This window comes from Armigeres subalbatus, chromosome 2 (assembly GCF_024139115.2).
Source record: "Armigeres subalbatus isolate Guangzhou_Male chromosome 2, GZ_Asu_2, whole genome shotgun sequence".
NCBI lineage: Eukaryota > Metazoa > Arthropoda > Insecta > Diptera > Culicidae > Armigeres > Armigeres subalbatus.
This window is the reverse complement of record NC_085140.1, coordinates 344,081,900-344,108,386: the sequence shown is the minus strand read 5'-3', so window position 1 is coordinate 344,108,386 and position 26,487 is coordinate 344,081,900. Positions and strand designations below refer to the sequence as shown.

Sequence of the window (26,487 nt, the reverse complement as noted above, 5' to 3'; positions counted from 1 at the left end):
TCAAGTTTCCCACAAGACTTTGAGGACTTTTGCAGGCTTCCGAGCTTTTAAAAAGGAAGCTTCCAAGCCTCCTGAAAGTAGGATTTCGAACTTCTTTACAGGGACCTTTCGAGCCTTTTAAAATGAGGCTTTCGAGCATCTTGAAAGGACGCTTATCAACATCTTGAAAAAAGACTTCCAAGCCACAAAAAGTTCCGATCATCTTGAAGGGGGGCTTCTGAGCCTCTCGAACCTCGAAGTTCTGAACCTTTTGAAAGGAGGCTTCCGAGTTTATAGACAGGTGGCTTCAAAGTCTCTTGAATGGAGGCTTCAAAGCCTCTTATAATTAGGCTTCCAAACCTTCGGAAATGAGGCTTCCAAGCCTCTTGAAAGACCTCTTGAAAGAATGCTTCCGAGTCTCTTGAAAGGAGGCTTCCGAGCATCTGGAAAGGACCCTTGTTAACATCTTCAGAGAGGCTTGAACGAATTCTGAACCTCTTGAAGGGAAGCTTCCAATCCTCTTGAAATGAGGTTTTTGAGCCTCTTGAAAGGAGGCTTCCGAGCTTCTATAAAAGAGGCTTCCACGCCCCTTAAAAAAGGAATCCCGACTTGTCTCGATCAGAAAGATTACATAGGAAATTTTTTAAATTTGTCCATTCGACGTCTTATCCTTTATGTCCCATGCATATTATGTACAACACAAAGGTTTAGAATAGAAAAAATATGTAAACGTCATCAATAAGTTTTTAATGGAATTATGACAATTGTAATACATCCGTCATTACGCATTTTTGTTCGAGGTACCCCCTGGAGCCAGTACATGTACCCCAGATTAAGAACCGTTGTTCTAGTTTGTAAACTCACTATTTCGTAGCCCTGCCACGTAGCATACTGATGCCAAATAGGTTATAGGGATAGCCCAATATTGGCTGTCGACCTGTAAACGAAGAATACGAAGTTACTAGAGGATTTGAGAAAAAACGAACCTGAAGCTTTCCATGTAACTCACCTGCTGAGGCAAACATATGGCTCCAGTGTACCTCCTTCATGCCCTAGGGATGGGCATTCCATATGGGCTACTGCAACTCATATGTGACCAACTTCAGCCACAATTATGTTGCTGTAATCATTTTAGTCTGACTCGTGCTGTTCGAGATTGGAGAATATATTATATTCCCATATCATAGAATATATTATCAAAACTTTTGGTGGATTTTTGATGTTGTCCAATATAGAGATGAGAAAAAAATTAGACACTTTTATTGAAAAAAATCTTTATTTCACGTGTTTTAAGAAACTGTTTCGGAAGGATGATTGTAATACAGTATAAACTGAAAATAGTTACAAATTAACATTATTTTGAGTGTGCTTTTTTGCTTATTCGAAAGCTTCTTACGGAAATCCTCAATGTTTTCAGAAGGTTCTGGAATTCATTTTCATGCTTAGTCAATGTCACATTTCTGTTATAGTCTTGCATAACCCAAGTAACCAATAAGCACTATACTCCGCCAAATCTGCCATATAATTTAATGCTTATAAGTTTCTAAAAAGCCATATAGTGGCCCTATATGGCGGTTTGGCGTAATATAGTGCTAATGGTTACTTGGGAACTCTTATTGCTTTTCCGCTGGACCGTTGACTATATCAAGATAGGGTTACGGCAGGTTATTTCGTCCGTGGTCTAATTCCCGTAATATGATCTAAAAACAATGAAGGCAACTTTCATTTGCTATAACTCCACTACATCAGAACGTTGCCCCTGGTTCCACATTTGGATACGGATGAGTTATAGCAAAACAAAAGTATCTCATTTATTGGCTTTTGAGTCTATGATGGGAATTAGAACGCGTACGAAAATACCTGCTGTAGCCCTAATTAATTGATTCTTCACATTTCTGATACTAATTTTTGGTTCTCCAATGCTTCGTAGGCTGCTCAAAGAAGGAATATCAATATCTAGGGGAAATCGCCAAATGCGGAATGGCGTTTTTTGCCTATCGATGAAGGCCCATAAAAATTCACGTGCGTTCAACAATACGCTAAAAACCTAGCCGTTCCACATTTGACCATTTTCCATAATATATTGAAGAACACTTAGCAATCCAAAATTATCATAATATGAGGCAAATTGCGCTCTGGTGATACAGTTCCAGTCTGTAAAAAGTCTCACCTGGAGTACAAAACTGAATAACTTTAAGTAGAACGTAGCCCAAAAATATAACGAAGAGAACAGCTCAAGATGATTTTAATTAATGTTCCAAAAATACTGTTCATCATCAAACAGGTAGTATCAGATGATAATAAATTCTGTCTGATTGACATAATTTTTTTGCTCGAGTGGCAATGAAATATGCAGCAACCTCGATGTCTCACCCTTGGAATATTGATGAACGATTTCCTTGTTCCTTCCTGAATGGCGCATTGTCAAATTCAGAATGTATGATATCACCGAACAATATTAGCAAATTGAAATTCAACCATTTTTCTTATTCCTAGCCATCCCACAAGCCGTACGTCACTGTCACTGAAAGTTCGATGCGATAATCGGCGTCCACCAGCGGATGCTAATTTGCCATCAAGCAAACCGGTAAGCGACATTCTCCCAAATTGGCAAATGTTTCGCGGGAATTAGTCGGAACCATTTGCCATGAACAAAACAGACACCAAAAAAGAAGTCTGTCAAGTCTAAACCGGTTCGGTGGACATCAAGCAAAGGATGTGAGAGGGATGGTCAGAAATGCTTCTCTTAGGCTTTTTCCATATTTTAAGCAATATACTAATCGATGTATCGAATCATTTTATTAAGCAGACGCAAAATTTACAAAACTATTTACATTTCACAAAAATCTCCTATTAAAAACAACAAGGTTTTTTTACTTTCTAAAGCATTTAAAATGTGTTTAAAATAGATTTAGGTTGAAGCACATTAAGGGTGGTGCCAATGACTCATTAGCACGAGAAATAAACGGCGAACGCATGGTTGTTTGTAAACCTGGTTAAACGATTAGACGAGAAGTTTTATGACCCGGGTTATTTTTTTCCCGTGGAAATTTTTTGTACCGCTCTCCTCTATTAAATTGCATTTATGGTTCGCATCAGGAGCCAAACAAAACCAAAGTGGGGATTAGGACATATTTTTAGAACGTGAGTTCTTGTTGTTCTAGGTTTGACGTTGCAACTGGAATGGATCGGATAATAAATTCTATTCGAACACTGATCAAAAATGCTTTAGAGCTGAGGGGTACAACTGTTTTCATTGCTTGAGTAATCACAAATTAAAAAACTACAAATTCTTCTTTGCATTCACTATGCAGACATTGACCAAAAACAATTCGTCAGTGAAACAAAGCTAATCTTGCTTTGATAGAGGGCCATTCGTCATTAAATCATTTTCATTTCATGTTTGAGTGTGCTGCGGAAACTGTTGTACAAAAAAGCTATCGTTTTTCTCTAAATGATATCTTGGTAAAAAATACGCAGAAGACAAAAAAAATACTATTGACTTCATATACATTGACTTCGATTTGAAGTGGGTATGTTTGAGGATTAACAACTCGATTCAAAGCCAATTGAGTTGAAAATCTCGAAATTACTTAAATTTTCAGTTAATGAAAGTTGCTTGTTGTATTTTAATTGCTTGTGCCGATTTCAGTTGGAAATGAATATGTACGTCACACCACATGTATGAAGCCCCACATAAATTAAAGTTGTTCTTCTTATTCTTGGCATTTAATCCCCCACTGGGGAATTACCGCCTTGCAGCTTAACGTTCATTAAGCACTTCCACAGTTATAAACTGCAAGGTTTTTAAGCCAAGTTTCCATTTATATCATGAGGTTAACACGATGATACTCTTATGCCCAGGAAAGTCGAGATAGTTTCCAACCCGAAAATTTCCTAACCGGGAACCTAGCCCATTCACCTTCAGCATGGTCTTGCCATGAAGCCGCGCATCTTACCGCATGCCTTTATAGGAAGGCCCCATAAGCCATTGTTCTTTAATTATATCGATTTGAAATTGGTTGACATGCTTTCATTAAACGACCTCTTTGTTCATCTCAGCACCTGGCCATGTCTTTACGATCAGCGGGAATGTGGCCTTGCAATAAAATGACAACTTTCGTGAACATTTCCCAAAGCTCTCATAGATGTGGGAAATTTATCCGAGGTTCAAAAGCACGTGTTGTCAACGTGTTCATCATCATCATAACTCATCATGTGGCGGCCGAATTTTCAAAAATATCAAATCAAAGTATCATCTTTCTGGAGGTATGTTTTTTCTTAGGCGACTATCTGGCGCTCATTTTTTGTTGCGATTAAATATAAGGAAAGGAGTAGATTTTTTATGAACGGTACAATATCTACTTAAGTAGATGCTGAGAACTCGTGCGCTTTTCATATGCCCACGGTGTGTTTGTCTGAAGAGGCTTATTTTCAAAAAATCAGTATCTCTAAAACACTCACTACACGAAAGTATAGATTTTCCTCTATCACGTAGGTGCATTTATAAAATGTTCTATCGGGGGTCGTTTTTCCATACATTTTTGGGCTTGGGTTAAAGCGGCTATTATTTGAGATTTCTATGGAATTTGCACCGAAAATAGTGAAAAATCATAAGGGTTGTGTGCAAGACACGACCGCCCGACGTAAACTACGTAAAACAGTTTGATGAAATGAAGAATCTAGTGCCAATGCAAGAATACATAATTGCAGCAGCTCTCTACAATACGCGCTCGTTATTTTGCTACGAACGGCAACGTAATTCTGCTACGACGTCGTACTTTGAACAAATTCGTCTCGCCTCAACATTCCTATGTTTAAAATGGTGTCCATGAGAAGAATCGATTAATTCCCAATAATGCATATTTCGAATCACTAACGACCACACGACCCACGCCAGTGGCGTAGCCAGAAAATTGGTCTGGGGGGGGTTTTCTGAACATTTTTTAATTTCGAGAAGGTTCGAAAAAAAATTTCTTCTAAAAATGTTGTCTCTGGGGGGGGTTTTATGTCCAAAACCACCCCCGTGGCTACGCCACTGACCCACGCCATAGGCTGGAATAACAAAACCAAATAAGAGTCTTGAAAGAATTAAACTTGACTGCCACTGAAGCCATCCATGCGAATACATATTTGTAGCATCTCCCTCCGACGCGCGCTCGTGATTCTGCTACGGACGCCAGGCAACTTTATGGCGTCTCCAAGCGGTTAACTTGCACTTTGAAAAAAGTTCGCCTCGCCTCAATCTTCCTTTGAATAGAATGGAAGCCCTGAGAAGAACCGATTTTTCCAATATCCCATATGTATTTGGAATAAAATTTGCTCAGCAACTCCGCCGATGTCTTAAAATCTCGATTAATCGATTAGTAACTAATCGATTACTCTCGATTCTTGACGATTATTAAGTCGATTCATTGTTGAGCAGTAATCGAATCAAAATTAATCGATTATCATAACGATGAATCGATTATTTGAAGTAATCGAAATCTAATAGTTGTCGTAAAATCCCGATTAATCGATTACTCTCGATTCTTGTCGATTATTGAATCGATTAATCGTTGGGAAGTAGTCGATTTAAAAATTAATCGATTATCACAACAAATAATTGATTAATCGAAGTAATCGATTAATTTGCGACATCTCTACCGATGCTGGTACCGCTCTCCGCGATATTTCAAATTAAATGCCACGCGCGCGCGAGAGCAGTTTTCTTACAATCAATAAAGATGGCTCATTAGTCCCGCCTGTTTGTTTTCCGGTATGACTGCAAATACTGTGTAACCGTCACACACTCACCAAAAGGGCGTGGCTACAGGTTCAACTTTATTGATTACAAGAAAGCAGCTCTTCCGCGCGCGCGAGCCATTTCGTTCAAGAGCTCCTACCGTTCGCGGAGCTCCTACCGGAAATTTTATTCCCGGCGATGGTGTGGATCGCGCGGTCGTCGTCATTAACATTAGCAGCGCTCAGTTTAAATTTTGACGGAGGAATCTAGACTAACACTTGAAAAGGGCGTAACAGCCAAAATTTATTCCTTCTGATTTCTCGTCTACATATATAGCTATATATGTAGACGAAGAATCAGAAGGAATAAATTTTGGCTGTTACGCCCTTTTCAAATGTTGGTCTAGGAATGACAACTTTGGCAGGTTTTGTTCTATTATTGTCAGGGGGTTTTGTTGACCAAATTTTATGAAATTTGGCCACAATATTCTTTAATATGCTATGCTATGATATGATATTTGATATGAAGTATTAACGATCGGCTACCATCAATGAAAGTGGCTCTTGGGAGCGTCCACAAATTACGTAACGCTTAGAGGGGGTTGGGCGAAGTGTGACGACGCATACATAATTTTTAGATGCCTCATACAAAAAGTGGGACAATGGGGGGAGGGGAGGTTGAAAATGCCCAATTTTTGCGTTACGTAATTAAAGGATCTTCCCTTAAGGTGACTCGGGAGGCACTACACACCGTGTTATTTTTCCTATCTTTTGTCTCTTTCTAACATTGTCACCTCGTAATTTTGGAGTGGCGTATTTCGGTTTTCAGTTGTTTGATGTAACTGTAAATGTATCAGCATGTAGACAACACTGAGATGGAATTTTTCTTGCGTGTTTCTCTACGATGGCGGCTATGGTGGTGTATATTTCTGTCGGTGGCGGAATCACGACCGTGCGTCAGGGACGCTACAAAAATTTATTCGCATGGATATCAATACCAGTGAAATTTCCCGTCAAAATTATAATTTTAGTAGATAGACTGTTACTTGTTTCAGGTTTAATTTCCATCCATGCGAATAAATTTCCCAACTTCTCCTTCTGGCGCACGCTCTTCGTTCCCACTGATGGCGTAGGTAGCGCTCGTAACAGGATCGTCGCGACAGAGAATCCAACGATGGCAATACGTTGCAGTGTAGCGGTAAAATCATAGAGCCAGCATCTGCATTTAAGTGAAATACTCTTATGATATTCTGACTATCGAATGGTTGCTGTTGTGTTGGTGATTAGAAATCCGCATGATCTAAAATCTGTCCTTGTCAGGGCATTAAATTTTTCATTGGAGGAATTTGGTTTGATTGGGAGTAAATTCATGAGATGGTTGCGTTAAATCGGCAGCAGTTACGCAAAAATTCATTAGATTCAATCCATCATTTTACTTCTGCAGGGTTAGTGATTAAAAATCCATCGAAAGATAAAGACGCTAATAGTTTGGAATCTATCCTAATTTCGTGACGATCTCGAATTTGAAAATTTCCGTTTTACACCCCGTATCTGAGTCTTGCCCTTAGACGTAGTTTACGTCAAAAAATTATTTCAACTTAATCATCCTCCCAAACATAATGGTGGTCCTGAAAAGAACCGATTCATTTCCACTTATGTGCCTCAACAACACGGCGTTGATTGCCAGATTCAAAGATGCTGTTGGGAACACGGAAGTAAAGATGTACTGCTGTTGCCACGACCGCCACCACCACCCAACGAAAAATTTCATCCGCATCATCACTCATAAATTGTAATCAACGAGCCTTCCCGTGCGAACGAAATCATCTGTGGAATGCATCATCAGGAATGCATCACGCTTGAATTTGTAATGCTAAAACGCATCATTCCGCTCATTTGCCAAAACATCATTTTGGTTTAAAACGCATTCGAAATTAATTTGGGGGCAATTTATTGCTTATACATGAAAGAGTGTCTAATATTTTATGCGAGAAACGTCAATTCACTGTTTTTAACAAAGGAGAACAAAAGAAAACATACGATGATTCAACTCATCCAGGAGTTTTAAGGTGCTGAGTTGGGTGCGTTTCAACTCACGCTTGATTAGAATCGTCCATGAGTTTTGAGTTTTTACCACCACAGACCAAACCACAGGCGTTATCGCTTGAACCGCCCTGGTCCGTTCTCCGTGACATCCAGAATGAAAATGACGCGCGCACGCGAAACACGGGGCTTTATATACACAGGGAAAACGAAGCAGTGGATCAAAAGGCCCGTACCTTACTGCAATCTGATGTCCGTGTTGGGGATTTATGAACGGAATTGAATTTTTCACCCGATTTGGAAAGAAATAACATTTTCAATAGTTTAACGTTGATAATCAATAGTATCAATAGAATTGGCAAATTGCTGGAGAGTTTCCGAATCTATTGATAAGCAAATCTCGAAAATCCATCGAAAGATAAAGACGCTATTAGCGTTTGAAATCTATCCTAATTTCGTGACGGTCTCGAATTTGGAAATTTCGGATTTACACCCTGTATCTGAGTCTTCCCCTTAGACGTAGTTTACGTCAAAAAATAAAAACTGTTCTAGATCCCCCGATAGAACATTTTAGTTTACCCACTATATGAAAGAGGAGAGCATCTACTTTCACGTGGTGGGTGTATCAGAGATACTGATTTTTTAAAAATAATGTTTCCCCATAGACACACCGTGTGCCTGCTTTGATGCATTTTCTTAATTATAGGCGACTGGGTTAAAGAGGGTTAAAGGTGGCTTCATCATGCGGGACCGGAATTCATCCAGGTTCGTAACGTGAGGATGAATTTATAGAATTTGGGTGAAATTAAAAAACTATTTGATAATCTTACAATATGACGTGCCTTTGACTGATTAAACTAAAAAGTAGGACTTCAAACTTAAATAACATCAAAAAAGAATCGTCTCTCGGGAACGCCATCTTTTCAGTGTAGTTTGCTTACATTTTTATCAAATTCAACCAGCATAATATTTCATAAAATAATTGCAATAAATTACATCAAAATCAAATGATAGGTATTTTCAACTGAACCTCTTTGTCGTCATGCCACTTTCATCTGTGTAGTGTTCTTCGGTACTTTTCCACAGTCCGCTAACTTGGAGCATGGTGTCTTACTTGCCGGCATGACATCATCAATGGTTACCGTTTGATTCCATTCTCTTTTTTCTTCTTCAAAACATTTCGTATCTTTATTCTTGTTAACATTTCCTCGAACCGATTGCAAGCCAGACTGCTAGTGTAAACATAAAACCGAATGATCGCAATCAACCAACGACGCTCAACGTTGGCGGGTGGAAATCATTCCAAAACAAAAACTTTAATCAATCCACCTCCGATGTGACTGAGCACATCTTGCGCGTGCATCACTCACTGCTTATAACTGAAGAAATTTAATACAGAATTTTTGTAAATCAGTATTGGCACTAGGAAGTAGAGAGATGATTTTTATTAGAGATAAAATTTATTACGCCAATGGAAGGTTCTTCACGCAACTTCCCACTGAATGATGGAATGTTACTTTATTCAAATTTTGTTTTGCCTTGATGAATATCTTCTCCTTGATTTTAGTATCCTGAACTTCCTTAATTTATTCACTCAAGTCATCAAGACATTAGCAATATACATTTCGCACAAGCAATAAACATGGGTTTGGTCTAATAAGATTCGATGTCCCTGATGACTTTCAACCTCCGTTCACGGTTCATAGTTCCAGTCCGATGATAGTTTACACTTTATTGGCTGCTATTTTTGTTCAATGTCCTATTTTGACTTTTATTTTATTTGTATTCTACACATGAAAAAAATATTGATGAAATATACGAAACAATTATGTTTAGGATAAATTCAACGATTTCAAATCTGGTCGCCATTTCAGTTTCCTAGGATATGAAATTTTTGGTCGATCTACTCTACAACATATGACGTGAAGAGGACCATTTCAGTGTAGAATAGCGTAAATTTCCGCTTGGTCTGAGTAAATAAATAAACTTAGAGAAATTTCTGAAAGTTTGTCAATAATCTGTTAATTTGTTAATCTTCTTCTTCTATATAATAAAAATGAGTTGAGATTTCCTTCCTGACGATTTAACTCGCGAACGGGATGACCGATTTGCAAGATATTTCCCTAATCGATTCGTTCTGGGGTCCGCAAGGTTTGTATATGCAAAATGTTGATGAATTTAATGGAGAAATGTAAAAAAATCATTAAAATACAATTTTGGGTCCGCTGTTGAGGAAAACAAAACAAACCCATGCAAGTTATTCTAGAATGCGGAGCTGCAAATAGTTCATTGTGACATTTGCAACACCCGGGCAATGCTGGGTTTCTTTCGCTAGTTAATTAATACAACTAGCTTGTGCAGAAAGCTTTATTTGTTAATTAAAGTACTGTTGTTATTTATTTGTTAATTAAAATAATTGCTTTTTTAGCAATTTATATTGATTTCTAGCACTAAAGTGATGGAACTGCAGCGAAATTGCTTTTTCACATAGTAAAAAACATTGACCATTGATATGATAGAGATGGTCATAGCTTGTCCAGAATTGCTGGCACAGTTAAGCGGTCGCGATTGCCAATACAATATGTGACACAGAAATTAAAAAAAAAAACAAAATCATTTGAAGCTGCTCCCGGAAAAGGCTGTAAGCTGAGGTTTAGTGCCCCTAAATTTGCTGGCTCAGAATTTAGTTTATTTTGACATTTTGAAGAATAACTTGGAACCAAGCGGCGTTGAATTGGACCATTTATTTAATTTTCAATTTAAACAAGACAACGGTTCAAAACACACACGATGAACAAAAACTTGTATGTACTTGAAGGTTCTAATGTAAGAGTGGCAGTAGATCAGAAACTGGTCATTCCTGAACGTATCACAGCAAAGGGTGCACAAACGAAGTATTAATATAAGGTTTTGAATTCTTATTGAACTAATTTTTATTTTTTTTATTTAAACTAATGTTTTGAATATCGTACGGACAATTTTTATGGGTTAATTTTGTATATTTTTTGTTAATGAGCTTAAGGAAAATATTGGACTGTTTATTTGTTATACTCATCGCTGAGTGGACTTTTGTTTTGACTTATGAAATATGTTTTTTCATGATATTGTTTCCGACCTTTCACTGGAGAAGAACATAGTGTACTATGGATGAAGAAGGTTGTTAAATTTGATGGGGCATCAAAATTCACTTGTGAATATTTCTTCCAAAAGAAGAAATATTTATGGTCGGAATTGGAATTGTATTTCTCTTCTGAAGTTCTCCAAAAAACATGCAGTTATAGTACATTGAAGGTGACTGTTGAAGTTTTACTGTGAAGATTTCAAAGTAGACATCTGAGGAGTTACCGTGTTATTGTTGACTGTACCCGGTACTGAATCGAACGGTTCAACATAGGGAAAGCCATCAAGCGCACTGTTGATTCAAAATAGAACATATCATGGATGATATGAAGAAAAAGATGGAGAAAGATCATTCATATTTGGCGTTCTTTGAAGGCTATATCCTGAAGACAATGTACTTTTGGGAAGACAAATGGCAGGAGATAAGGGCAGTGAAAAACTGAAAATTAGGAAAATCATCAAGCCTTATCATGGCCCGTGGCTGATCTTCACGGGATGCTAATTCTAATGCACTTCTTCCCGAAAACCGGAAAAGGAATCGTATAAGGAATGGTACTAGTAAGTCCGATCTAAGTTTGGTAAGTCCTTATGTTCTCTCACTGCCATTATACATACAAACGTCATACATACATCATGGTGAGTAACCATCAAGGTAACAAGACAGAAATATTGTTTTTGACTAGGGATGTCCTGTTATCGATCGATTAATCGATTAACAAGCTCAATAATCGAGTGATTTTCAATCGATTGACTTCTCAGTTTGCTTCAATTAACACAATGATTATCGCAAAAAATTAACAATTGTATTCCTGCTTACAAAAAGATTACAACTCGATTGCTGGTACCATATTCCAACTTCGGCTGCACTCCAGATTCTCCAAGTCGTATTGCACCTGGTCCACCCACCCAACTCACTAGCGAATACCATTTTTGCAAGGTTGCTATACTTTTGCAACAACCCCTACCTTTCTATTCCTTCTAACAATCTTTATAAAAAGTTAATTTGATTTGGTGCGTTCCTAGATTCTAGAACTTTCTATCACCAATCGAGTTATAAGAAAAACGGATAACTAATTTTTTTTCATCAATGGTGATAATAACAACCACCTTGTGCATTAAACTTTTTAATTTTAAATTTGTTGATCAGCTTTCTATAAGGCATTCATACTGCGAAATCTTGTGCAAGATTCGTCTGCATTAATAATGAATAACCATCAAGAACGAATATGAATCGAAGTTAAAGTCGCAATACTTTTAAAACTGTATGCTGGCACGCATTGCTAAAGATGTTCGCTACACTGAAAAGAATCTGTTGCCACGGGGTTGGTAACGACTGAAGGCATTCAACAAAAATAGCCTAACAATATTCTATCGAAATTGGTATAGACTCAAGGTTATTCAATGAGTTTCCAACGTACATATATGCCAATTTCCACATGTAGCATTTCAAGACTTGAATGATCTTATAGACCTTATGATTTGAATTCAACGACGTTTTGAAGTACCTTGAGTGAGTTGTGATTTTAGTTCAATAAGGAAGCAATGAAATTATAACATATAACTTTCTTGATCTATAGCGTTATATTATGGAGCAAGGAAATTTGAGACTAGATTGATCGCATTGATGATTTGAACCTCAGCACGTTTTGGAGAACCTCGTTAAACCTTCCAAATTCAGCATGTAAGGAGCAGTAACTGTATGTAAACTGATTTAATGGATACACAAACGTTGTGATTTTTGATAAATTTGTTGATGTATAGCCTAGTACGCTGTTCATACGCAATGGGAAATTTGATCAAATTACCAAAACAATTTGACAGCTGGTTCAGTATGGGAGAAATGTCACATTTCTGTACGAAATAAGGCGGGAACAAATTTTAATATCTTCTTCTGTCACCACCTCCCTCAAAATTTCGTTGTCAAATTTATTCATTTGACCGGAAATATAATAAAATTTTGAACTTCCATAAAAAAAATCTTTAAGATAACTGATGAGTTTTTCAATTTTATCAATTTATGCCTATTTTTCAAGCTCCCCTGCAGTATCGAAAGGTCAGTGGGACAAAAGAAGAAATGTTTATTTGCTCCGGTCTAATAGCACGGAACATTTTTCAGTAACGAAAAAGTGACAGCTCCATTTACTTTACCCAGCAGGCGTTATTGGCGTTACGAAATTTTCTCTACTTGTCAGCTCCACACTGCTCACGGAATTTCAGTAGCTTGATCATTTCATGACCATTCCGTATCCTATCTATTTGCACAATACTTTTCAGCACCGCACTAGCCTTATGTTAGAATTCCAGAATAGTTTGGACATATCTAAGACAACAATTTTATTATTCCTTGTTGTTTCTGTACAGTACTGATGGATGAAAACAAATCTATGAATTAAAAATACGTAAGTCGTCGCCATGGAAAGAATAAAAAAATCAACTTTACATTGCAGACGAGTGATGTCCTCGAAATTAACTCGATTTGAGACTAAACTATTTATTACTGTTACGAGGGAGCGTGTCGAGTGGGATAATAAATTCTCTGTTTCATTTTGTCATGAAATAGAAAGAATCAGTTCGAAAATAGACAGGAACATGTCCAATGGGAGCCTTCTAAGAAAAACGAAATAAGAACTGTATTGCGTATTGTATCGAGTAATGCTTCAATAGGAGATCGTCAGTTGCGTTCTAGCAAAAATTCCGCTTGAGGCCCTTCCTAAATATTTTAACAACAGCCACTACACCTGACGGTATAATTGCAATATTTCCATTATCGGGCGACAGGTGGAGTTGCTGTGTGTTTGTATCAATGTAATATTGCGTATACACTAGTGACATCTGCTGTTCGATATCGTAAACTTTCAATGTTCCTTCCCCACACACGAGGTGGAGAACAGTCTTGAAGAAAATGCAAGTACACACCTAGAATTTAGTACTGAGGTACAAAGAAATCTCTTTTATTGTTTAAAACTGTAAAACAAGTCGTGGAACAAAAATCTAAAAATTATTTGTTGCTTTTTGACCTAGGTTTCGTATTGATGCGATGCGTAGTTAATGAGAACGAATGATTTGTCCATACAAGGAAATTCATTTTACTTTAAATGTTGTGGCGCCATCTCGTTCAAACAGCACCTTTGTCTTTGCCTTATTGATATGTAATAAAATGCAGAATAGCCATATTTAATGCAAAATGCTCAACATAGGAGATTTAAATTGTCCTCCCAAGTAACATTCATACAGCTCTTTGGCATTCGATGTTATTTATTATGGTTTTATTACGGCAATAGGCTTGCTCTCCAGTTTTGATAAAGCTTTTACCACGCCTAAATTTTGATACATCTTCAAGCTGTTGCCAAAACCATTTGTGGCAGGTTAGAAATTCCGAATACTATGAAGTTTTAAATATGAACTTGTTAAGGCAGTCCATGCCTCGATTAAACCTGCCTGGAAAATATCATTAACCCTTGAAGGCGCAAGGCGATTTTTTAGAAATCGTCGAAAGTATTTTTAGCGTAAACTACCATTAAAATGATTAACATTAAACGTATTTTCGGTTTGTTGTTTTAAAACAACATTGCGCATTTAAGGTTTGTTTTATTTGGCATGATAAAAAGCTTCTTAAAGTAGTTTTGTTACTATAAAAGTTACTTTCGGCTTTAAATCAGGTCAATTGGCATTTGTGCTTGCTACATAAAGAGTCTTATAAAATACAAACTCTGCAGCTCTGAAAAAAAATCAGAACCAAAAAAGTGGGAAAGTGAAGACGAGTAGTAAGAGCTGAATCCTTCATTATTGCAAAAAATTAGCTCAAAAACATCACCACACTGCTTGCTTACTCATAATATGCATCCTGACCAATTTTCAGCTTTATAAATCAACTTGATATCGAAATATTCATTTCCGAAATCACGAGGTGACAAACTTTAAAGAATACAAGATAGAAGAAAAACACGGTACGCAGACCCGCTCCAGTCGCTATAAATGTTTCACTTTTCCACTTTTCCAACAGTGGTACGGAAATGTTTTTTTATGTGTCCGACTGATAAAGCGCCGTCACCACTAGTTGAGTACTTCATGTTTTACTTACGTGTATTAAATGATCAATTTGAATTCTATCCAAATTTTATCCATGCCCTGTGTTTTTCTTTCGTTTGGTAAACATGAACTGTCAAATTCACTCTAGTTATGGTCACCATATATGTCGAAAAATGACCATTCAGCATTTATAACAGTCATTCGAGCCTTCATACATGCCATATCTAAACATTATGATTTTATTGTTAATTTCATCGAAGCAAAGCAATGTGAATAAATGGATGGCGAGAAATCATCTCGCATGCCATCGCCATATTTTTTTCACTACACATTAGGAGAGAATTTGAAACGAAATATCTATTAGTACTGCATTACATTTAAGATTTTTTATGAAATTTTATAAACAAATCAGCTGCAAATAATAAAACAATTAAATAATACGCAATTAACAGATAAGTGCAAATTTAACAACAATTTGTTTTTCGAAAAATAATATTTGATTATTTTTCTCGATGATTATAAATATTTCATTTCAATGTTTGATTATGGCACGAAATGGTTTCATGTGAAATAAACATCAATTTATTTTGTTGAGACTGAACGTATTTTATTATTTCATGTGAATGTTTGCACAAAGCTAGATCTGGAGATTTCCGCAGGCATCAAGATTAAGTGGCTTAGAAAAGGTTTCAAATGAGGCCAACTGTCTTTTATAATGGTTTACAAATAGATTACGAAAGGTTTTTGGTGCCGAATTCGTATTCATGTTTTGTCGTATTCTGATCTTGAAACACGTCTTGCATTTACCCTTCAAAACCATTTCAAGAGTGGGCCAACTACGCAGATACTACTCTCCAAGAGGTTTTGGTGCCTTGACTATGGTTTTATTGTTGTAGGATTCAAATACTATTGTAGTATACCATAAATCTTAAAATGTTACTTGGGCTGTAAATAGCATTAAAACAGCATTTAAAAATCTCTAAAGAAAGGAAGAATATCACAAGAAAAACAAAACTAGGGGTAGAACTTCCTCTTCAGATATAATTTTCATAATCTTGAAACAATGTTTCTAGAAACTCCTGAGATGTTTAAAATAAAGCTAGTAAAACTATTCATTCGAAAACAATGTAGAACGGGGACTAATTTTAAAATTTTCAAATAAATATTTGATAAATAATCGATTTTGTAGATTGGCATTTTGGCCAATGGCATGGAAAAATAACCGATTTCTCGATTAATTGAAAAAATCAGGCATCCCTATTTTCGACCAAACTTTACAACGTATGACTGAACACTTAACACCCTACACAGAAAAAATTCTAAAAACTAATTAGCGCGTAAAAAATATAGACGTAGAAAATTACACTATTCCGGGCGGATATGGATCTTTTCCAACTATTTCGCCCTGAATGTATGCAATTTCTATTGCATTATGTCAATTCCTAAAGAATAAATCAAATAAAAACATACATGTATGCAATGGAAATGGCATACATTCAGGCGATAATATCGTTTAAATTTACGCTCTTTCTAGCGTTCCTTTTATGTGCATTAATTTTCGTGTAGATTTCTACAACATTTTCTATCTGTGATGTAGTACATATATTGTGGGTGGTAATGTCTAAGGCGAATCTTTTTGTTTTCGCGCTTTAATTATCAATCAATCAATCAATTTATTAGCTTTTTCTGAAGCTTTACAAGGAAAGTATTGTAGAACGGAATATACTACAGCCAAACCTCTATAGTGCCAGAGGGAACTAGACTAAAAAACTGTGTCCCATCCAGGGTTGTTAACGTTAATCAACGATTAACGCCGTTGACGTTAATTTTCTCTTGGTTCAACGTCAACGTCGTTGCGTTGAACTACTTGGATTGTAACGTTAACGTTAACGACATGCGTTGATTCAACGTCAACGGACATCGGTAATCTGCTCGTTAGTTTTTTCTCCTTAGCTCCTGAGATCTTAGCTCCTGCCCAATAAACAATCAGGTCGTTTCTAAGCCAATGCGGTATCCATGGGTCATAGATTTTTTCATTATCAATCGTAGTTCACCACCGGAAAGCCAATGACAGTCTTATTAATATTTCCATTCAAGCCAGATCAAGATTTATCATGGAAAAATAATATGCGATTGGAGCTAATGAAATGACAACTTGTACATCTTCAGGAGGTCATTCAATATGCGAGCAGTTAAAACATATGTGTGGGCTGCTGGTGTTAGATGCATTCATGATACCAAACTTGACAACTTCGAGAAGTGAAAATACAGTTCTGCGCAATACAAGAATATGAGAAAAGTGTATCTATTTGTTTATTGCATTCATTGAAAATACTAAGCGAAAAAGATCTTTCATTGGGCATATCGTTATGTCATGAATACAGTTGCATGGTGACATCTTTCATTAAATACACAATTCGGGTTTATGAGTTAATAATTGATAATTTGATAAAAACTGAATTCATAAAAATGAATTTCTGTCTGTCTAACCTTTAATTAGTATGTAGAGGTTTTTGGGGCCGGGGAAGGTTCTTAAGATGGTTCGAGACCTCTTCCCCTTTGGAAAGGGTGGCTCCCATACCAACGAAATACTAATTTCTGCATAACTCGAGAACTAATCAGAGAATAAATCAATTTTAGATGAAACGAAGTTCGACGAGTCTGCTAGTCCCTTATTGGCAGATAAAAGCGAGTTTAAAAATGAAGGATCATCATTCGATAAATTGATGATTAATGCATTATATGCTCTGTTTCTTGTGTTTGAAATGGTAGATTATGTTTGGTAATGAAAACCCTGCTTTGATTCTCACAATTAAAGTTATAGGAGAGCGTAAATTTTGATTCCTGTTTTGAAATTTTTCGACACCTAACCTCACTTTTAATTTCAAATAAAATACATTGTTATCTACATACATATTACGTCATCTGACTAATGAAAGTCATCTGACTAATGAAAGTAGATTAGTAATGAAGTTCTATTATTGAAAACAAATTTTACATTATCTTAATTTTTTGTAAAATTCTTTTGGATATCAATGCCTTATGTCTCAATAAATTTTACATATGTTGACACACAAAAACTCTTGCCAATAAAAAAACAAAAATCCTTAAAAAATGGATTCTAACAACTCATTAACGTGTAAAATAACGCAGCCGTTAACGTTTAATTAACGAAGAGCGTTACCGTTATCGTTGATAAACGTTTTATAAAGGTTAACGGAAATATCGTTGATCGTTGAAATTAACGTTAACGAATTAACGAAACGGCGTTAATCGTTAATTAACGTTAACAACCCTGGTCCCATCCCAGGATGTCGAGGATCTAAAGAATGCATATTAACCCTCTTAGCTATGTAACTTCCAACGGCTCATCTTATATCATTTTTACTTAATATTCTAAAAGCAGCGGTTGGTACGAAATGTTCCCATTCTATGGTCAAGTTGACCAAGTTGAAAAATTGATTTTCACAGAGATATTAAACAACGCTGCATAGTAGGCCTGGTCGTTTCTATGTTTGAACTTCATTTAAGATGTGCATTAAACATAACACGGTGCCCCGGTAGACCGTTATTATAAAATAAAAATGTCCATCAAAACCAAGTACAAGGCTCGATTCCTGTGGTAATTCTGCACCTCTGGACCAATTTTTTTTAAAAATCCCTAGGAGGAATCTTGAGAAATCTTGATTTGAAGTTTTTAATTAAGATATTTCAAAAGAATCTATATTTTAATTCAATAATATCCACAGAATACCTTCAAAGTCGTCCAAAAAGTGGTCTAAGTTATTTTCAGCCAGTTTGCATTTGTTGCCTTACTACAATTATAAATTTTTACAACTGATTAAGCTCACCAAACTGACTTAGGTATGTTTTTTGTATGGCTTGAAGCCGTCTATCTTCAAGTATGCTACCTCTCGTTCAAAACCATTCATGAATTCACGTGCAGGATGCTGTTTTTTTGTTGAATGCCATTCAGATTAAAGTTTTTTTTTATTGTATTCACAAATGTATTCGAGCATCAGAAGTAAAGATTGTAGTACGGAACAAATTGATAAAAAACAACAGCTTATAGATTTGTTTAAAGTAGTGTAGCTGTTAAGCATTATATAACAGGTTAGGTCTTTGTCAGATGCTGTAACAATTGAATTGACGGAGCTTTGTCATATTCTGAGATTTCCCCGCAAAAGGATCATCGGACTGGTAATGACTCCAAAGATGGCGGTAAGGAAAAGCTACGATTTTCAAGAGTGAGCTCGGCATTTAGAATGAGATCTCGAGAACCAAGGAAAAATGCACAAGAAAAAGAAGAAAAAATACAAGCTTTGGGCATATTCTTTTAGGGGTTTCAGTTACGACGAAGATAGAATATTCAATTTTTGAACTTTTAAAAACACTTCAATAAAGAACCAAAATAAGCCTTTGCTTATCTCCGTCACTACACATCTAGTTCGGAATTGTTAATTCGATTTTAAAGTTGCTCAAGAAGCGCCATGTTGAGTAAATTTATGGGTGAACCAAGTACAGATGAGGCATCAACAAATTGCATAGAGTTCACTAGAATCCCGATCTTTCGGATAACGTAATTACTCTGCTTAAACATTAACAATTTTTTAGTAAATATTTCATTCAGCAAGTTCTGAATGATTTCAAAAAAGTGTACTCTTTGAAACTCGAGCATGGTTTTGAGGCAGCAATTGATGGCTTTGCTAGCAGCTGGAAAAAGCCGCAGCTTCCATTCACGTCACAGTACCATATCTTGAATTATCATTTCTCAGAGTACCGGAATAGGTTTTGGCTATACATATCAAACATGCTTTTTCTAGTCCGTTGATTAGAACTTTGACGAGATTTGGCATCAAAGATCGGTTAATATGTGCTGTGATCGAGTATAACAGCTTCTAACTACTATTATTCTACACGAACTCTGGTCTTACTTCTCTCCATTATGAACATAAACACTAAATTCAAATCAATTTTTACCTTTCATTCTATTAAACATTGAAAGCAACACTTATACTAAACTCGAGCAAGTTAGCCATACAAAAACATACTTAAGTCAGTTTGGTAAGATAAGTCAATTGTAAATATTTATAGTTCTAATAACGGCAACGCGTGCTTAGAACCATCTTTGGCGTTGTGCAAAAGAATGGTGTGTGGCGGCGAAGGATGAAACAAGAGCTCGCCCAGCTCTACGGCGAACCCAGCACCCAGAAGGTAGCTAAAGCTGGAAGGGTACGATGGGCAGGGCATATTTCAAGAATGCTGGACAGCAACCCTACAAAGCTGGTGGTTACTTCCGACCGACAGGTACAAGAAGAATTGAAGGACATCTACTAGGTGGATTAATCAGGGTTTTTGGTAATATTTTTGGATTCTTATATGGATTCTTCTGAAATTTCTTAACTAAAAACTTCAAATCAAGATTTCTCGAGATTCCTCCTAGGGATTTTTTAAAAATTGGTCCAGAGGTGCAGAATTACCACAGGAATCGAGCTCTGTACTTGGCTTTGATGAACATTTTTATTTTACAATAACGGTCTACCGGGGCACCGTGCATAAATTACAAGAAAAGTGAGAGTCTATTATTTTATTAGTTTTTCTTGAATAGGAGGCAATTCAATTGGAGCCTCTTTCTGCAAGAAAATTAAAATCATCAAAAAAACGACACAGGGCGCTTATACGAATCGGGGCAGTATATCCCAGAAGTAAAAAGGTAACACGAAATTCGGAGTAAAAGTAACTAGAAATTTTAAATGACTTCTACGTTATCCTTGAAATAACATACTGAGCGGTGAATCAAAACGAAAAAAAAAACAATTTCTTATTCTCGAAGGAGTTCCAAAAGGAATTTCCAAATGAATTTCTTATTGGAATCCAGAAGAAATGCCTGGAGGAATTTCTGTGCTGAAGAAAAAGATTATTTGAGGCGATTCTCCATCAGAGATATTCAAGCATCCTACCCAACAAAGCTTGAAGAACTTTCTGACAAAAGGATGCAGGGAGGACAAAAACGACTGTAAGATCTTCGTTTTTTGGCAAATTGAACAATATTGGAGCGAAAAGGTATACAAGATTTGCGTGATTCCATTGCCTTATGAACTACAAACCCATCAATCACTAGCAGTGCATTATCGAATGTGCTTCCAACAGTAGCTTTTTTACTCATGGAGTCCCAACTGCTGTAATGACTTAGTAGGCATAAGCAAACGAAAAAACTAAATATTTTGGACCAAAACGTAACAATATTTAAGGGAATCATTGTCAAAAGCTTCGGAGACAAAGCCTAAGCCCTAGACACAATTCGGCGTTCGAGATCCAGAATTGACCTTTCCCGTCAAAAATTGTATCTCGTTTTATTGTCTCAGTAGATTCTTTGGCTTATTTAAGGTTAACTTTCCCAAAGAACCCATTTTTTTGGAAGCCTCTAGCTATTTTGAAAATCAAAAAAGTGCCTTTTTTACGATTGGTCCGATTTTGAACGAACATCGGGTGAATTTTTCATTTTCATTCATTTTTCAAAATAAAGGTTGTTTGGAAAGTTGACCTTTAATAAGCCAAAGAATCGATTGAGCAAATAAAAAATTTTGACGGGAAAGGTCAATTGCAATATCATCAGTTTGTTTAATGGAATATCGTGAAGACTGCAGAAACATCCATACATACTTTTTTTTTTACCGGGATCTCAGTAAAATGTTAAACTTTTACCGAGCTTCGCACAACTGTGCCCCAGCAAACATGTTTTTTTTGCCGAGATTTCTGTCAAAATAGCTGAAAATCAGCAAATAATTTGCCGAAAATCAGCTAACAAACGTAATTTTTGCCGGGATATCAGTTTTTATTTTGCTGGGCAGACGGCTGTGCGGATTTTTACCGAGCTGCCGGCTCCGGATCTCCAGGAAATCCAGGAGGATATTGGCCGGCTGAAGAACAACAAAGCCCCTGGGGTTGACCAACTACCAGGAGAGCTATTTAAACACGGTGGTGAGGCACTGGCTAGAGCGCTGCACTGGGTCATTACCAAGGTTTGGAAGGAGGAAGTTTTGCCGCAGGAGTGGATGGAAGGTGTCGTGTGTCCCATCTACAAAAAGGGCGATAAGCTGGATTGTAGCAACTACCGCGCAATCACATTGCTGAACGCCGCCTACAATGTACTCTCCCAAATTTTATGCCGTCGACTAGCATCAATTGCAAGGGAGTTCGTGGGGCAGTACCAGGCGGGTTTTATGGGCGAACGCTCCACCACGGACCAGGTGTTCGCCATTCGCCAAGTACTGCAGAAATGCCGCGAATACAACGTGCCCACTCATCATCTATTCATCGACTTCAAAGCCGCATATGATACAATCGATCGGAATCAGCTATGGCAGCTAATGCACGAAAACGGATTTCTGACACTGATACTGACACGGTTGATCAAAGCGACGATGGATCGGGTGATGTGCGTAGTTCGAGTGTCAGGGGCATTCTTGAGTCCCTTCGAAACCCGCAGAGGGTTACGGCAAGGTGATGGTCTTTCGTGTCTGCTATTCAACATCGCTTTGGAAGGGGTAATACGAAGAGCAGGGACTAACACGAGTGGTACAATTTTCAATAAGTCCGTCCAGCTATTTGGCTTCGCCGACGTCATAGATATTATGGCACGTATCTTTGAGAAGATGGAGGAAGCCTACATCAGACAGAAGAGGGAAGCCAAGCCGATCGGACTTGTCATCAACACGTCGAAGACGAAGTACATGATAGGAAGAGGTTCAAGAGAAGACAATGTGAGCCACCCACCGCGAGTTGGCATCGGTGGTGACGAAATCGAGGTGGTAGAAGAATTTGTGTACTTGGGCAATAACCCAGTGAAAATGGTTCTCGACAACGATCCGACGGGCACAAGAAGGCGAGGTGCGCAGCGGGCAAGGTGGATCGATCAGGTGGAAGATGACTTGCGGACCCTCCGTAGACTGCGTGGTTGGCGACGTGTAGCCATGGACCGAGCCGAATGGAGAATACTCTTATATACCACACAGGCCACTTCAGCCTTAGTCTGAATAAATAAATAAAATAAAAATTGAGAATACTATCAGGAAATCCTCTAGAAAATTTCTTCAGGAGTTATTTTAAAAATTTGGAAAAATTTCATCTGGCATTTCTTCAGAGATTTCGTCGGAAAATTCTTAGATTCCAATGAATTAATTTTTGAAGGAACTCCTGATGGAATTTCCAAAGATATTTTTATAGAAATTTCCAAAGAATTCCTACAATAATTTCCAAAAGAATTTCAAACTCCCGAAGGAGTTCCAGAAGGAATTCCAAAATGAATTTCTTATTGTAATCCCGAAGGAATTCCGAAAGAATTTTCTATAAACGACGTGAAGGAATTTTTGATGGAATGCCTGGAAAAATTTCCATGCTGAAGAAATTTGGGAAGGGATATCTGGAGGAATCTCTTTTAAGATTTCTTGAAATAATTTCCGAAGGAATATCTGAAAAAATTCCAAACGAATTCCCGAATATATTGCTTTAGAAATTTTCGAAGTTCAAGAAATTGAATCAATAATTTGAACCATGTTGTTTGCTGTAAAGTCTTATCTCTCGTTTTGCCATGCTATCTTTTCAGGAGAGCAATAACTGTGTTGGCAAATGCATATTGACGCTTGTTTGCTCTAAGGAACAAGTCACCACGCGTCCGCTTTTCAAGTTTTGACAATAGAGCGTGGTGCCGTTATACGTGGTTATTATGACTGTACTTTTATCTTTCAGTGTTTAGTCCTGGGGATTATCAGTTTGTGTGACCTTATTTTTGGGACACGATTGCCAGCCAATCTGTGGTGGCAATTCGTTAGGCCTCATATTATCAACCCATAGAATATTCTCTGTGGACAAAGGTAGCAATGGAAAGCAATTGAAAACAGACGGCGGAATCTGTCTGCGACGTAAATAGAGGAAACGTCACACAAGTGAATGGTAAGCTCAAAGTGATAAAAGTGTTTTACATCCAGCAGAGACTGGGTCTCCAGTTAGACTTGCGAGTAAAGGCGTAGGATTACCAATCCGGAGATGGCGAGTTCGATTCTCGGTCCGGTCTAGGATGTTTTTGGGTTGGAAACATTCTTGACTCCCTGGGCAGTGGGCATAGTGTATCCATTGTACTGGCCACACAAGTTACATGCTCATGAAATGGCGGGCATAGAAAAGCTTTCAATTAATAACTGAGGAAATGTTAATAGAATACTAAGTGTAATGTAGAGCAATTGAAGAAGAAGAAGATCCGGCAGAAAGAAGCAAGAAATGATTATGATAAGCTTTATGATTGTGCATCGATCGCTTGCTTTAAAACACAACTTAATTGACCATAATATTTCTGGTAGTTACCTCAGCCATTGGAATCGTTCCGAATTCTCTTCTGAGATCCTCGGGAGAGCTGGAACTATCTCATAGCTTCCAAAAGGCAATGTAACTCTAGCAGTATCAATAGAAGATTCCTGAAGCACCATTAGATGTATTAGTACTAGATGTATTAGTATCCGGTGAAAATGCTATTATAGAAATTAAGACAACCGGCGAATAAGATACACAGAGCCTAATTTCCTTTGGCATTCAGATTGCCCGGGGTAGGTGAAAATTCGCAGTATTTTCACTGAGGAGTGCCAAAATTCTATTGAGTACAAAATTTGAGAATTACGGATTTCCTCATTGAACGATCATTATCATTGAGCCACATTTCAAATCAGAAGTGAACGTTTACAATCTCATCTTTTGGTTTGATCGGTTATGCTCTTACGGGCTTTTACGCCGTAACTGAAAAACATCATTTTTTCTTCCTTTATTTATGTGAATTTAATTTTTCAAACTTATTTTCTAAGAATTTAATTAGAATATTATCAGAAATTAAAAATAGCATGATTTCATACCCATTTTCGGGTGTAGAAAAAGTAAGCACAAAGTTGTCTTCCTCGACCGCGCCTTGAGCATTTCACAATTGATGTACCTACTTTTCCGAGGCTCTTTATGTGAGAAGTGAGGAAAATGCAACGAAGGCCCCTTTCGCGTTTTCGTTTGTGTTTTTGCATTTATAACTTTTCACCAGCTGTTGCTGAATGTGAATGAACGATCCCCCTCATATGCTTAATTTGAATAGATATGTATGTATAAATTACGTATATGCGCTCATACAACCGGACGGAGTGAATTCTACTTACGGGTCTCTCAGCATGGGTGCAATCTTGTGGAAACACTCCATAAATTGCCCATCCTTGCAAAAAATCTGCGGAATCTGCGGCTGGCTGTTTACGTTTAGAATCCGAAACAGAATACAAAGTATCACGGCTATCACTGCTAGAAATGCTGGAGACATGTTTACACAAGTGAATTGCACTGAACAAAAATGTGTTGAAATGCACTACGGATCGATTCAACCTTTTCTTTTCTAATTGGGAATGATTTTTTTTTCAAATCACTTTATTTTCCGCTCACTGCTGTTCACTGGACAATTTTCCGATAGCCATTACACCTTGACCGCGACGTCCGATGGCAACAGTATTACACACACTGGCATTGGATCAACTCGCGGAAGATACCGGGCAGCTGGTGCCGGGGCACTATCGAGCAATGCAGAATCACTTCTCAAACGGATGATTTTGGGGTCATGGATGCCAAACCGTAATTAACTCCCGCCTACGTAGATAAAGCGAACTACTAGAACAAAACTCTTCTGTCACTTCGAGAAAGCCGTAATTCGTAGCTGCGGCGTCCCCGATGGAAAGCTGAGGTGTCGGAGCACTACTGTCGCCTACTTTTCGAATCACTCTCGCTAAAAATGTGTCTATCAGATTCGAAACGCACCATTGGACTGACACATACCGACGACAACGATCAGACGGGCAGGGCACTGAATCGCGACAACGACAACGACGACAAATCGGTCACCAATACCCCAATACCCAGCGGAGCTCGACGAGACGCTTTCGCTTGAGAAACGGGGAGCTGATGGGTGTATGGAGCGAATGCCACCCTAAAATGTGGCTGGAGGGGTAGCTTTGTTTTTGAAGCATATCTGTTTTGATTTGGATTATCTTCGAAACGTTCGCGGAAATTCAAGCCCGCTGTCAACATGACGGTTCGATCCGAACGTATCGAATTCTGCAGGGAAAATTTCCATAGGGTAAAAAATGTCCACCATCGTTGGTTGAAGTCCGAGCTTTTATGCGAGTATGTGTATGTAGTCTTGACACAAACTTATAAGCTTATGTTGAGGTCGGCCATGACAGTTGCGGCGAATCGGAGAGCTTTTATGCTGTGCTTTGAGGCGAAAATGTAGAACAGAAAGCATAACATTTCGGTGCAACTTTAGCGATGTTGTGCAATGTGTGAAACTGACATTACGGGGCCACATACGTATGTAAAGCAAATTTAGCTCATCAGAGAATACCGCTCAATAAGCTTATTTTTTGGGTTGATCTTTCATGCTATTATGAAAGCTTATGGGAAATAGGGTTTAAATAAACGATGAAAAGATCAGTATGATGTTTTCACTTTTCTTGTATACAAGGTGTATAAGATCACTCCGAAAACGTTTTGCCTTTCTCGTACAAAGTTGTACCGAAA

The 26,487-nt window shown here is 37.6% G+C and overlaps 1 protein-coding gene across 1 annotated transcript in view; it reads right to left on the bottom strand.

Moving 5' to 3' along the window:
• The window catches only part of LOC134212871 (abhydrolase domain-containing protein 2), a 77,836-nt gene extending 51,933 nt beyond the window's left edge, over positions 1-25,903 (bottom strand). The window contains exon 1 of the mRNA XM_062691126.1: positions 25,083-25,903. Coding sequence (XP_062547110.1) covers positions 25,083-25,237 — 155 coding nt within the window. The 5' untranslated portion in view covers positions 25,238-25,903. The remainder of the gene's footprint in view (positions 1-25,082) is intronic.
• Positions 25,904-26,487: the final 584 nt, after the last annotated feature.